This window comes from Zootoca vivipara, chromosome 12 (genome assembly GCF_963506605.1).
Source record: "Zootoca vivipara chromosome 12, rZooViv1.1, whole genome shotgun sequence".
Taxonomy (NCBI): Eukaryota; Metazoa; Chordata; class Lepidosauria; order Squamata; family Lacertidae; genus Zootoca; species Zootoca vivipara.
The window spans coordinates 7,475,065-7,489,771 of NC_083287.1; the positions used below are offsets into that span (position 1 = coordinate 7,475,065).

The window sequence follows — 14,707 nt, forward strand, 5'->3', positions numbered from 1 at the left end:
TAATACAGGCAAGATATAAATGTTTTCAATAAATAAAGGAAATATATAGTATGTTGAACATATGAAGCAACTGATTAGCAGGACATAATTTCAATGTTGTGCAATGCTTAGGGCTCAATCAATGAACGGGAGCAACCAAAATCAATGGTACATGAATACAGACTATATTAACAATCAGGGTGAGACCTTGATGAAGCCCCATGAAATAATAAATGTAAAACAAAATAAAAAATAGTAAATTTTAAATGTATGCCATTTCAGTTTACAGAATTCTTAAAAGGTGCTGCTGCAAACTGTAGGTTTGATTGTTTTAAGGCCAGCATTTTATATAAATTGGTGGGTTCAGGTTGGTCTAGCAGGGCACACATTCAGAAAAACAAAGCTGCACACCAGAAAAAGTGCATAAACATATCAGCCATCAAGTGCTTTTATTCGTCAAGGAAAAATACATATCCATATCCACCAAATCTGTTTTGTCAGAATTATAGCATATTCTATTTTCTTTCTCTTATGTTTCCCCCCCTGTATATTGATATTATGTTTGTGTTGGTTGTGGGGTTCAGAGCTCCCCATCAACATACCCCCCTTTAAGTTACTTCATGCATGTCAGGAACTCACTTGTCAGAAAACTTTTTGTTGTTTTTCTTTTTAAAACAGATTTGTCCTATATTACTCTCCCTGCTTTTCTATTTAAAACGTGCCTTTTCGTTTTAAATGCAATCCTTCAAATACGCAGTGAAAAATGTTCAGTGAATCATTCACATTTCTGGTAATCTTACCTAGCACTGTTAAAAGTTGTAGTGATTCATTAGAACTTTCAAAGATAATTTAATTCATTGGCCAACAAAATGAACTGTTTCTGTATCTTATGGCTTTATTATGGTCAATGACCAGTAATTATTATTACAGAAGGATCAAACCTATTGGTAAATAAACTATACTTTCTATTCTAACAACAAATAACAGTGAACAATAAATTGCTGCTACTAACAGTAAGTGATGCTTTTAACTTGTTACCTTCCCCAACTTGCTGCCCCCTTAATGTTCTGGACTACAACTCCCATCAACTCCAGCCAGCATAGCCATTCTGATATCAGTTGTTGAGCACTGCAGGAGGAAAATGAGGAAGGTCTCACTAAGCCATAGTTTGGCTTACCAATGTTGTGAGAACCAGCTCACAGAGACAAGGCATGCTGCAATAACACCAGCAACAGTAATGCCACCAAATTTCCAGATACGTATGAAATCCACTGCACCTTTACATCGCTCGCAGCACATCCCTCTCTGCTTTATGACCAGAGCACACTCCTTAGAAAGCACTGGGCACTTCTCTCGCTTGCATGTCACTTCCTTGTTCTGTGGAGAGGAAAAGAGAAGAGCAAAATAAGAGCATCAGTCTCCATTTTCTCCCAATAAGGTAGTACACCATGAAGTCAGATTTGGAAAATCTTCCCTCTGTTCCATAAGGAATCTTTGGGATACAGAGAGGACATCATACCCCTTTTTCTTACAAACAGAGATGCTTTCCCTCTTGCGACACAAATGCATCAGCAGGGAGTTGAAAAAATGGGGAGAAAGGGGGAGTGGTGGCAACTTTAGAAAGGATACTGAACCTCGATAAAGTTATGCCAAAGGAAACATGTGACTCGTTTCGTCCAATGTTACTTTTTGGTATACTGTAGAAATGATAATATTTGTGTAAACTATAGCTGGGACTTTAGAATACCTGGCATTGGACTTCCTTGTGCGAACAAAAATATTTAGCCACGACTATTCAACAGGTTTGCATAGCAGAGTTAGTTTTAAAAAATGAAAGTCTGAATTTCCAAACCAAATAAAGACAAAGATGGCTTCAATGAACTTCTTTCTTTCTAACAAACAATAAAACTGCAAACCAAAGACACAATCCAGGGAACACAGGCAGCGGTAATGCTGAAAGGAAGGGAAAAGTTCTTTGAATAAATACCTGGTCAAATAAACATTATGCCCTTTCAAGTCTCATTGGTTTAAATTAGGAGTGACTAAGCTTTTTCAGACTGGGGGGGGGCACATTTGCTGTTGACCAACCCTCCCAGGGCCAAATGCTAGAAACAGCCATGGACAAGTGAAGGCAAGAGCCACTCTAGCTTATGTGATCACTCTGCACATTCTTTACAGCCTAGCACTATGGTGGCAGAGACATGGCTCTCTCAGATCTTCGGGGATTGGAAGAGAAAAGAGAGCTAATTTTCTACTCATCACAGCACTGGGCTGGGGAAGGAAGGTGATGGGAATTAAGATACCCTAAGCCCCCTGATGAACTGGCTTCTCCTTCCACTTGCACACCACCACTGCAAGCAGGTCAGGGCACTACAGAAACAGAAAGGAGTGTGCCCATTCTCATTTTTAATTTTGAGTTTTAATTTCGCCTGAATTGTGCCCCTTACATTACAAAAAAATAATAATTTAATCTAATAACTGATCTCAAACTGTCAGAACAAGACCTGATCCAAGGCTCTATGGCTGCAACAGTGTAAGAGCCTCTTCCTCCTGTGATTCAGCTTGCTTCTAGTGAGGAAAACTGAGTGAAGGCAGTAATACTGGTAATAAATAACAAAACTGATGGGTGACAATCTTCTGATCTTCAAGCATCTCCTACCACTCTGCCCCACCCTAGCCTTGCACCTTTTTTTTTTTAAGAAATAACATTTTACTACTGGAAATTCCTTCCTTAAACACGGCAAAAGGGGGGGCGGGGGTCCTCTGCATAAAGCCCCACCTATAATTACTGGTTTGGTCCATTACATGACACAGAAGCTCATTTGCCAGATGGCACTGTCCACTTAGCAGATCATATGGCATAATTAGAGACCCCCAAAAGGAGGGGGAAATCAAAGGGGAAGGAAGAATGTCAATCATAAAATTAAGTCATGAAGAGGCTCTGAGCTTCATTGTTTCCTAAGGCCCAAGCCAAGGTACTTTTAAAGGATAGCTCAAAGTCTTTACTATAAGTGAGGAGATTCGGGCTTTTAAAAGGCGGGGGTGTATCTTCCCAACTATCATAGGCCATCTTATTCCTTCTGCAGTAAGTGCAGACAATGTTTTGCTATAAGCTATGATTCATTATTCCCTCGCCAAGCCAAATCTGCAATTATTTCAACTGCAGTGACTATAAAGTATGAGCAGGAAGAATTTGAGTTCTCAAGCAGAGGATCAGCTGCTGTCAGAATACTGTCTATTGTCAGAATGATTCAGTCCTGTGTTATTCTGGCTCTTTTACACTAGTATACAATTGCAAACACTTAGTCATAAATCTGGGTTACGTGGAATCCAGCTCATCAATACAGCTCCCCTGCACTTCTGAATTGGCTCAATGCAAGCACAGTGCACATTTAGGAAACTGGCTAAGTAATGTCAGGGCCAAATTTTGTCTTTTAACAGGGCACCATTTAAGAAAGAGGGGCGGAGAGATTTTTCAATGTAAGCAAAGATTCATAGCAAGCTTCAAGTAATATTCAAACTTAAAAGGCAGGAAAGCTGCCTATGTTAAGGGATGTGTTCAGTTTTATTTTTTAAAAACCTAACCAAGTTATCAACACACATTTAAGAGTCACTATTATTATTATTATTAATTACGGTAAATTTCTGTACTGCCCTTCCTCAAATCACAGGGATTTCAAGCACATGCCCATTTGCTTATTCATCAAGAACGAGCTAATTTGGGGTGCTTCCACAATGGAGCCATTTGGTGCTGAGGCACGGATTTTCCACAATGAGCAGGTAGTGGAACTAAAGCAGAAGCTCCATGCAGCAATAAAGAACATAAGGACCTAAGAAGAGGCCTGCAGGATCAGAACAAGGCCCATCTAGTTCAGCATTCTGTTCTCCCAGTGGCTAACCAGACGCTCGCAGGAAATCCACAACCAATACCTGAATGCTACATCCCTGTCCTCATCTGCAATTCCCAGCAACTAATATTCTAGAATCATAGAATTGTAGAGTAGGACGGTACCCCGAGGGTCATCTAGTCCTACCCCCTTGAATGCAAGAAGACCAACTACATGACAGGTGGCTATCCAACCTCTGCTTAAAAGCCTCCAAGGAAGGAGAGTCCACCACCTCTTGTTGGGAGTCTGTCCCACTGTCAAACAGCTCTTACTGTTAGAAAGTTCTTCCTGATGTTTAGTTTGAATCTCTTTTCTTGGAACTTGAAGCCATTGGTTCAGATTCTAGCATCTGGAACAGGAGAAAACAAGCTTGCTCCATCCTTCATGTGATAGCCCTTTAGCTATTTGAAGATGGCTACCATAACTCCTCTCAGCCTCCTCTTTTCTAGACTAAACATACCCAATTCCCTCAACCATTACTCATAAGGCTCAGTTTCCAGACCCCTGATGATCCTGGTCGTCCTCCTCTGCACAAGTTCCAGCTTGTTCATATCCTTCCTACGGTACATTGTGACGCCCAGAAATGAATACAGTACTCCAGGAGTGGTCTGACCAATGCAGAATACAGTGGAACACTAGACTTCTGTTGATCCAGCCTAGAATGGCATTTGCTACTTTTGCTGCAGCGTCACAGTTGACTCATGTTAAGCTTGTAGTCTACTAAGACCTCTAAAGCTTTTTTACATCTACTACTGGCAAGCCAGGTGCCCCCCATCTTATATTGGTGCAGCTGGTTCTTCCTGCCTGAGTGCAGAACCTGACATTTATCCCTACTGAAATTCATTTTGCTAGTTTTGGCCCAGTTCTCCAATCTGTTGTCATACTGAATCCAAATTCTGTCTGCAGCAGCATTGTCTACCCCTCCATTTTGGTGTCACCTGCAAATTTGATGAGCATCCCTTCAAGACCTTCATCCAAGTCCTTTATAAAGATGTTGAAGAACAACGAGCCCAGGACAGAACCCTGTATCACCCCACTTGCCACTTTTCTCCTAGGATGTCGATGAATGAGTCAACCAGCTACAAAGCCACCTAACACTTTTCTCGTCTAGACGGAGCATACCCATCATGTCTAGTATCCACTGATAGCCTTATCCTCCACATATTTTTCTAATCCTGTATTGTGGGAGCAAATTCCATAGTTCAGGGGTTCCCAACAAAATTTTCTCGAGGACCCCTCATCGAGCCGCTATTGTGACAAGGACCCCCATTAATTCCTAATCCTAAATTTAAAAAGTGAGAGCCAAATTAAGAGTCTTTTTATAAGAGTCCACGGAGGAGGGAGGGCAATGGAGAAGACAGGGTACCTGCGCAGTAGTGCACAAATGAAGCCGACACGCGCAAAGCATCTTGGGGAGGTGAGTGTTAGTAGAATGTGTGCGCTGCCTCTTTGCAAAACAGTAGTGTTTGTAAAGCGCCACCTAACGGCATACAGCAGAACTACTGCCTCATCTAATTCTAGTTTTGCGCTAGACTCTGCTCATGCAGGAAGCGGCCAAAACAAAAAATCTGTTATCATACGAAATATATTTAATATATTTTTTATTCTAATAGCATCTTGCGGACCGCTCTGGCATAGCTCGCGGACCCCTGGGGGTCCCCGGACCACCTGTTGGGAACCACTGCCATAGTTTAACCATGCATTGTGTGAAGAGGTATTTGCCTTCGCCTGACCTGAATCATTTAGCAATTCCCTTCTGTACCCTGAAATAGAAGCACTACCATGAAAACAAAACACAGGATGCCCCCACAACTATTCACTTAGAATTGCTATATTAAAAACTCATATTGGGGGGGGGAGACCCAAGCCTTCTCCTTTGTCTCATTCTCTCACTTTAATATCCATGCAATTGTTCTACTCCCTCATCTCCTCTTTCAAGTCTCTTCTCACCACCTACTTCTTTTGCAAATCAATTCCCAGTCCAGCCTAAGCCCTAATTATGCATCCACTACTACCTGGGTGTCACCCCACCTCACCCCATGGCCAACCCACACTCCCTCCCTCCAGGTTACAAGTGAATTTTTCAGTCGCTTCAATTAACTGAAACATCCAGCACAAGGAAATTGTCCTGTGTAGCTCAAAAGTTTACACACAACATTGTGGTCTTAACAAATGTACTATTTTACCATTCCTTTCTGGCCAAAAGGATATGTCAAAGTTCCAAACGTAATGGAGCATTTTTTTTATAATAGAGGTAAAAAGCAAAACAAAAAAAACTGTCTGCCTGATGAAGAGGTCTATACAGGTCGAAAACCTGCATGATTCTCCGCCAGCACACAGTTGGCTCAAGGAAGATATTGCATTACCTATTCTATACTTCAAAAGATCTGCTGAATATTCATCTCTTAAAACAAGCATGTGTAATTCCACTGAAACCTTTGGAGTTGTGCCTGCTTTCTGCTCCAGCTAGATATGACCCTTAAACCATTCCAGAATATTCCTTTGAAAAGTGTTATGGTCTAACATGATTCATACCATGTAGGCTATATCTTCAGAAATGTCATGAACAGTAAAACTTGATGTGGAGGAAAAGGACATTTCTCTGTATATCATTCCACCCCCTCCCCTTTTCTATCTTGCCCCTCAGATTAAGCAGAGTTGGTAAATCATTGTTTAGTCTATTGTAGTCTACTGTTGTAAAAGGCAGGTCTCCGAGGCCCTGTATGGATTGTAAGGAAAGAAGATAAAACCTCATCAAACAAGGAACAATTCTCTTGCTTTTTTTTTAATCCGCCTCCCAAAATTTCACTCTTAAGTGGTGCCACTAGTCTAGTAAAATCCGTCTTGTTCTTTGTAGGGGACGAGAGGGGGAGTAGAGTAACTAGGTCAAATAAGCCTTAACCGGGAACTCTGTTGCTTCCAGTTGTTTCTTTAACCATAAAGTGCATCATTTCAATACTTTCCTCCAGCCATCAACTCAAAGCAAAAAAGGGCCAAAAATAAAGAAAAGCCAATAGAGCCAAAACTCTTTATACATTGTCTACTGTGTGCTTCAGAAGCTGCTGAAAGCTCACAGATCTGTCGATAATGCTCCTTCAAAGGAAGGAGGGGGGGAACCCCATCTGACTGCAACTTTCGGAAGCCAATTTTTTTATAAGGCAAGGAGGAGAGGGTTTTCTCCCTCTTTTGTCATTAAAAAAATAAAGGACAGCAGTGTACTTTTGGCATCAGTGAGTACAGAAGAGACATATTGCTCATAAATATATAAACCATTTTATAAATCATAAAGCTAGGAGTCAGGCAAAATCCATAATAGGATCCCAAGATTCATAATAAATAATATGTAATTACAGTCATGCACAACAGTTATTTTAAACAGATGGTTTACAGATTCACATCTGGGTGTTTTTTAAATTTAGTTTTCATGCATAAACACCGGGAGAGATGATAAATATTAGACCATGGATGGTTCTTTGAAAAAGAAACCTCAGGACACTGGGAGGAAGATCTCCCTCTGAAGTTTACAGTTGCTGTGCATGGTATAGTAGTGGGTTCCTGAGAAGCTCCCGCTCACTTCATTGTGGCTTGTGCAAGAGAACTTCCCTGATGATTCTGCAGAGTACAGTCAGGATGAGGTGGGAAGTGGTGGGTGGGAGAGTAAGATAGTGTTTCTAAAACCAATGCAGAGTGACAATTGATGCATTACACTATGATTACTTGGCAGGACTTATCCTAGAATCTCAGACTTGCCTGAAAATAAGGAATTTGGGGTTACTTGGAAGAGTCAATTCGACAATTCTATCTACTAGAGGCCTACATCTAGAGATTTTCAAATCAATACCACCTCACCCCATGCCACCTTCTTATTGTTTCCATCCTTATCTCTGTAAATTACCTTTTTAGTTACTTCCTCTCTGCTTTCCTAGAGTCCTCCTGTTTCTCCAGCTTGTTTTCTCATCCAACCCTTCTACTTATCTTTCCCTTAAAGCCCCCACTTCTGAGAATACTGCAAATACTTTCAGCCACTTCTCTCAGGTATTAGGAACTTCATTTCTCTTGAGTTGCCCTCATTCCTGGCCTCATTTCACATAGTTTCTCAACTTCTCCAGCATTCTTGCTGTTGTCAGTCCCTCCCCCCCTTACATATTCCACCTAGCACACACACCTATCCTTGAGCCCTGTGCAAGGTTTCAGTCAACCAAATTAATCTTCCAATTTGTCCACAGAAGCTGCATTGTTTTGTCAACTACCTATCACTAAGCTCTCCCTCTCAGCAATTAAAATGTTTAAGAACATTCCATAGTCTCACAGCAGCCCAGCCAATGGCTGAGAGGATCAGAACAATCTCTTCTGTAAAATTAGCAAAAGAGCTACCATTTTCAGAGATAAGGAGTGTGAAAGAGCTCCCATAGACAGCTAGGGAACAAAATGCACATCTGTGCTTTGTTCACAAATATACATTCCTTCCCCAACCAGGTCCATATCAATGAATAAACGTCATCTCCAACTCCTCGAAAGATTCCATCAACGGTGTCTCTGAAAATTTTTACACATCACTTGGGAAGACAGGCAAACTAATACTAGTGTACTGGAAGAAGCAAAGATCACCAGTGTTGAAGCAATGATTCTTCAACATCAACTTCGTTAGGACTGGTCATGTCATGCGGATGCCTGATTATCGTCTTCCAAAGCAACTACTCTATTCCGAACTTAAAAATGGAAAGCGTAATGCTGGTGGTCAACAAAATAAGTTTAAAGACTGTTTCAAGGCAAAACTTTAAAAAAAATGTGGTACAAACACTTGCCTACGAGTGCTCCAATTGGAGAACAGCCTTTACCAAAGGTGTCATGGGCTTTGAAGACGCTCGAACTCAGGACGCAAAGGAGAAATGTGCTAAGAGGAAGGCACGCTTGGCAAATCCACACCGTGATCAACTCCCGCCCAGAAAGCAATGCCCCCACTGTGGAAGGATGCCCTACACAAGTAAATAAGTTTATTCATGAATACTTATGGTGTGAAGGTTACACATACCCCCTTAGTTCTGCTGACACCCCTTTCTTACATAAAGCAGGTTTTTATATCTCTGCCTATTTGTAGCCCATTCACTTTGTTACACAGGAGGCCCTGAGATATAAGCTCATTTCTATCCACAGAGCTTCCTTCTTTGCTTAATTTCTTGGTTATGCTAGAGTACAGCTCTAGGATGTGAGAGATGCAACCTAGTAACAAACTTTGACATACATAATGATCAAGAGAGATCTGATCACTTCATTAGAAGCCCATTTCTTTTACCTATCATGAATTACTGGACTGAAATTTCATTTTCTGTGTTAATCAAAGTTTGTGTCAACTCATTCACAAGGCAGACAAACCAAACAGAGGCTGACTTCAGCGTTGCCTGTTCTGCAATCTTGCCTCACCAATAATTTATTCATCCCCAAAGCGTGGCCTATATTTTACCTAGCATCAAAGAGCTCTGTGTATAAAAGGCCCATTATAATGACAAATCATATCAGGAATAAAAAAAAATATATCCTTAACTCATATGGTATAGTAAAATAAAATGCCAACATGAAAAGTTTTTTTTTAATCGAAAATGTTTGGCAAAGACCTGGAACAGGATCTGTTCCAAACCACAGTTTTGGGTCAGCTGCCAAAATTCCAACAGGATTCCCTATTGCGTCTCAGCTAAAAGAAAGAAAAAAGAAACTATCAACCACTCTTAAGAATTGCTTTCTTCAACAGGCATGTGGCTTGGAACAGGAGCTGTGCTTTCTTTTGGGAATGTGGGGAGCACTCTAGAATAACTTGACTTGCTGTGTTCTGAGCCTAAAGTTTGATTATAAGGTGCAGAGGGAAAACAGCCTGTACAACTAGCACAGATGCTAATTCTCAAGATGCTAATTTCACTTCCAGTGTTACATTCCAGCTGTGTTTTCTTATTCTTCTTGTTTTGAAAAGATGTTTTCAACAGCCTTGTATTGTATTTTCAGTGTCATGCAGCTTTTCAAAATATTTCTCCTGTGCCACTTCAATAAATCTGGAAAATACATAATCTACCCTTTGTTACATATGCTCAAAATTCTGGATAGCATTGAAGATCTCATTGGGTCATTTCACATGGGTATGTTTTCTAAAGAGCACAAGAGTAATCATCATGCTCACACACTGCACATGAAGCATTTTGTACAAGCCTAGGCTTATATCATTTATTGTATTTGCTAATCTACTATTATTGAGACTTGCTAGTTGCTTGCTACCCAAAGGTCTCTAAGCAATTTACAGCATGTTAGATGTATACATTTGTACCTGAATGTACAAATACGAATGGGTGGGTGGATAACTCTCTGTTCAGCCTAAACATCTTTGCCTCAGGACCTGCCCAAGTTATCCATGAGGTCCTGCTTCATGTTGTTGTAACCACCTGAAGGCACGTCAAGTGGTGAAGAAAAACATCACTTTTCAGAAATGGTGCTCTTCTTGTGAAACTCCTTGCATAGTGAAGTCAACTTTGCCATGGTACCAGCCCCATGCTGAATCGTGCTGACGAATCTTTCCTTTAAAGTAAATTACGTGAATTCTCGTTCCGACATAGCATTTGCTATACGTGCATCTCAGCTGGAGCCATTCCCAAAGCACTGCTACATCCATGCCAAAACTGGCCCTGAATCTTGCAGGTTGAAAGGACCACACTGCCCAGAGCAGCAGGGCATTGTTGATACTAAGTATGGATGGTGTTACGGATCTGGCTACGAGGGGTTTCTGCCAACATCTATTACTCCCTTTGGCATTCCACCCTGACCCAAAGGAGACATTAATCAAAGCAAAGGTTTGAGCTTGCACAAAGACCTACATAATTTACACTGCAAATTTTCATCCTGCCACCAAGTTATATAAGAAGTTCACACCACTCCCTAAAGGCCAAACAATCACTTTCTGGGGTGTGCCTGATGCTTAAACAAATTTTATCCTGTACTCAGCTGCACACCTGAGTCTTTCAGTTTGTAGGATACTGCCCTTGTGCTACAGAAATAAATGTGTGTGCTTGTACTGGTGTAAAAATAACAGAGAGAGAAAGGCGGGGGGGGCACTATATCCCAATTTAAATACAATAGTTTGATGGGATAGGAGTCCACTATATTAAACATATGTTTTGCTCTGTTTCCCTAATTGCCACTGCTTTCCCCTCATTCACCTCAATGGATCAAAGCAGTTTATGCTTTAAGCAGTTTCACTCACAATAAAAACTTGGGGTTGGATAAAAAAACCTTAAAAAATAAATTAATACACATATGTATTCTTATTTTATTTTTATTTATTAAATTTGTATACCACCCAATACCCGCAGGTCTCCACATAACATCACAATACAAAAACACCAAATACATAATAAAAACAAAAACAACCCGATAACCCCCCCCACACACACACAGTTTTAAAGGGCATTGGAAGCCAATCAGCCAAAGGCCTGGTTGAAAAGGAAAGTTTTTGCCTGTCGCCTAAAGGTGTATAATGAAGGCGCCAGCCAAATCTCTCTAGGGAGAGCAGTCCACAAATGGGAAGCCGCTGCAGAAAAGGCCCGTTCTCGTGTTGCCACCCTCTGGACCTCTAATGGAGGAGGCGTACGAAGCAGGGCCTCAGAAGATGATTTCAGGATTCCATGGGTTCATATGGAAAGAGGCGGTCCTTGAGATATATATGTAGATATATGCATGTATCCTCTCACATGCAAAACAATTCAAAAGCAGTTGCAAATAGCCTTCCCAGGGAGGCTTGCCTAGCACCTTCCTTGTAGCCTTTCTGATGCCAAGTGAAGGCCATTCTGCCCAGGCTTTTCAATTCACTTTGATAACATGAGCCTCAGTTTTGTTTTTAAAACCTTTTTTTTAATTTTTGGGATGTTAGCAGCTTCTGTTTTGTTATACTTACAGAGTTCTTCCATTAAAAAAAACTACTTTCTGTTTTGCTTTGATTGCAAGTCATCCAGACAATGTTACGTTATGGGGCAGCAAACAAATGTCAGAAAGTATGTTACCACTGACACCATCCGGTAAATACTTGTTGAAGCCACACCTCCAGGAGGCTACTTTTGCCTCTGCCAGAGGACAGCTTGAAAGACCATGGTAACTATTTTATTAAATACTATAGCATATAGAACAACAACAAAACAAATAACAAACCCCATCTATTCAAGGCACCAAGGGTAAGTAGATACATTCGGGGGGTGGGGTGGAGAGAAGGCATAAAATATAGCTATCATTGCCACCAGCCATAGACTCATGCTGTCTAAATTTCTGCTGCTGCTGAAGACATTTATATATAAATATATGTAGTATAAATATATAAATATATAATTTATAGATAGATAGATAGATAGATAGATAGATAGATAGATAGATAGATAGATAGATAGATAGATAGAGGTAGACACGCATATGTGATTTTTTAATAAAACAACAACAATGCCAGGTAGCATAGAAAGTTTCTCTTTTCCCTGCAGGAGTCTGATACTGTGCTTAATCTTTTCAGAAATCGAAATCAAGCAAACATTCCTTAGCCAGGCAACTGCATCCAAACCATTTCCATCTTTGTATTATGCAATGCCCAGCTGCAATGAGAAGAAAGTTTATGAATTCTTTAAATTTAAATTTATTATTTGGTCTCTCAAATAAATATAATGACCAAAGCTCTGCTGACAAAAATAATAGTTTCTCTTGTATTTTTTTAAAGTTCCTGGTGAACAGTTAGTCAGAATCTTTGCACCTCTGCCTCCATAGCATTGGTGGGCAATAGAGCCAATTTTTTATTCTGTAGGTGGGAGACTGCTGTTATAAGACAATGGCCTAATTGACAGCAGCATTAGTTTTTTTTAAATACTGGGCATCAATAGCATGTTCATTTCTTACATGTGGTATCTCATGTAATATTCAAAAGCCTCCTAATGCACCGACTACCAATTAGTTTCCAGGTCCAATTCAAAGTGCTGGTTTTGACTTATAACATCTTAAGCAGCTCAGAACAGCAATACCTCCAGGACTGCCACTCCCCATATGACCCAACTTGGACCGTGTGATCATCATTGGAGGCCCTTCTTCATTTGCCTTCTCCACGAGAGGCCCAGAATGTAGCAGCACAAGAGTGGGTGGCTCCATTTGTGTAATATGCTCTCCCTAGGGAGGCTTGTCTGGCGCCTTCCTTACATATCTCTAGGTACCAGGCAAAAACATTCATTTTCTCCCAAGCCTTTGGCTAATTGAATGATCTATGACCTTTTAAACTGGGGGAGGGGTATTGTTTTGGTTTGTTACTACGGAATGTATTTTTGTGTTTTTATATCATAAACCGCCCTGTGATCCTTGGATTAAGGGCGGTATAGAAATTTAATAAATGAATAATGAATAATAGGGTCTGCAATATGTCGCTGTAGGATGACACATGCCTAGTCAGGATGCATATTATCAGTCATCATTGCATTTAGAAAACAAGCTAATTTAAAGGAAAAAGAAGAATTATAGTGGTTTAACAGAGTACAGTAATGGGTCTGTGTGTCCCAGCTTGTTGCCTATGTCGATTTAGGAAATACCGTAATTCTGGACATTGAGATTAATAGTGTGGCAAATGTGGGACTCGATGGTCTCAGATTTATTTTTTTATTTTTTTAATGGGCTAGTAATCCATCTGAACCTAGTGCCTAGTGCCTTCTCATAGCCTGTTGAATCTCTTCTTCTGAAATATTTTTATTTAATGTATTTTTTGGTGTCTCATTGATAGGATTTATAGCAGCTTCAGTTAAATACATATCTATATGATTCTTGTTGGGCTTTACTGAGCTGTACAAATTTGCGTAATACTCTACAAACATAGCATTAATCTTGGACTAATCATATGCGATAGTCCCATCCATTTCTGTCAAGTAATGAATTTTATTAACTGTCTGTTTCTCTTTTAATTCATGTGGAAGAGTTTGGAGTGCTTATTGCTTGTCTCATGGTGCTTCTGATTAACACACAACAGAGATTTGGCAATCTTATATGAGCCCAGTGCTTCTAGTTCCTTCCGTTTATTATCTAAAAGTCTTAAAAAACTTTGAGGAGCCAGAGCATTTGTGTTTTATTTCCAGGGATTCAATCTCTTGTAAGAGACCTTGCCTAATTGAATCACTCCGCCTTTTATACGTAGCAGATTCCACAATGCCTTTGCCCCTCACTGTTGCTTTTATAGCATCCCAGATTGTGGTGAAGCTCATTCTTGGGGATATATTTATATCAAAACACTCCTTTAGGGCTTCTGAAATGGATTCTACTGAGAGTTGTTTCAAAAGTAGTACTGGATCTAAATGCCGCACTGGATGAAATAGACCTTTAGTTTTAATTTGCTATCTCACCTCTACCATAAAATGTTCTGTATAAAGGATAACTATTCACCCATGTGAGTTCCTAGCCGGGCAGAGATTAGTACATAACCCAGCTGAAAATATAACTAATAACTCAGAAAAATATATGTGAATAAGTCTCTGACCCTCTGATTCACATGTCTCCATGCATCAACCAAATGTTAAAGGAGTATTGCCTTGCTAGGCTCCCACTGGGACAAAGGAATTTTTATGCAGTGCTTTGCTGCATATTACAAAATTAAGATCTTCTGCTATTATCAATTGTCCTCTATTTAATTAACTTATGAAGGGTTTTGTCTAAAAAAAATAGTATTGATTTGAGTATTTTATTTGAAACCTGTTAAAACAGTCTGCCAATAGACCAGGATGTTCTGAGGTCAAGGTACTGTACACATACTACAAAGGTTGGATTGCTTTTCTATTACTTTGACAGTAATGGTTTTCCCC

The 14,707-nt window shown here is 40.1% G+C and overlaps 1 protein-coding gene across 3 annotated transcripts in view; it reads right to left on the minus strand.

The window, feature by feature from the left end:
* Window positions 1-14,707, minus strand: part of BMPER (BMP binding endothelial regulator) — a 157,882-nt gene that overhangs the window by 122,912 nt on the left and 20,263 nt on the right. For 2 of the 3 annotated variants that reach the window (XM_035128737.2, XM_035128736.2), the window contains exon 3: window positions 1,257-1,356. The exons of the other annotated variant lie outside the window; for it this stretch is intronic. In XM_035128737.2, coding sequence (XP_034984628.2) covers window positions 1,257-1,356 — 100 coding nt within the window. The remainder of the gene's footprint in view (window positions 1-1,256; window positions 1,357-14,707) is intronic. 3 annotated transcript variants of the gene reach the window in all.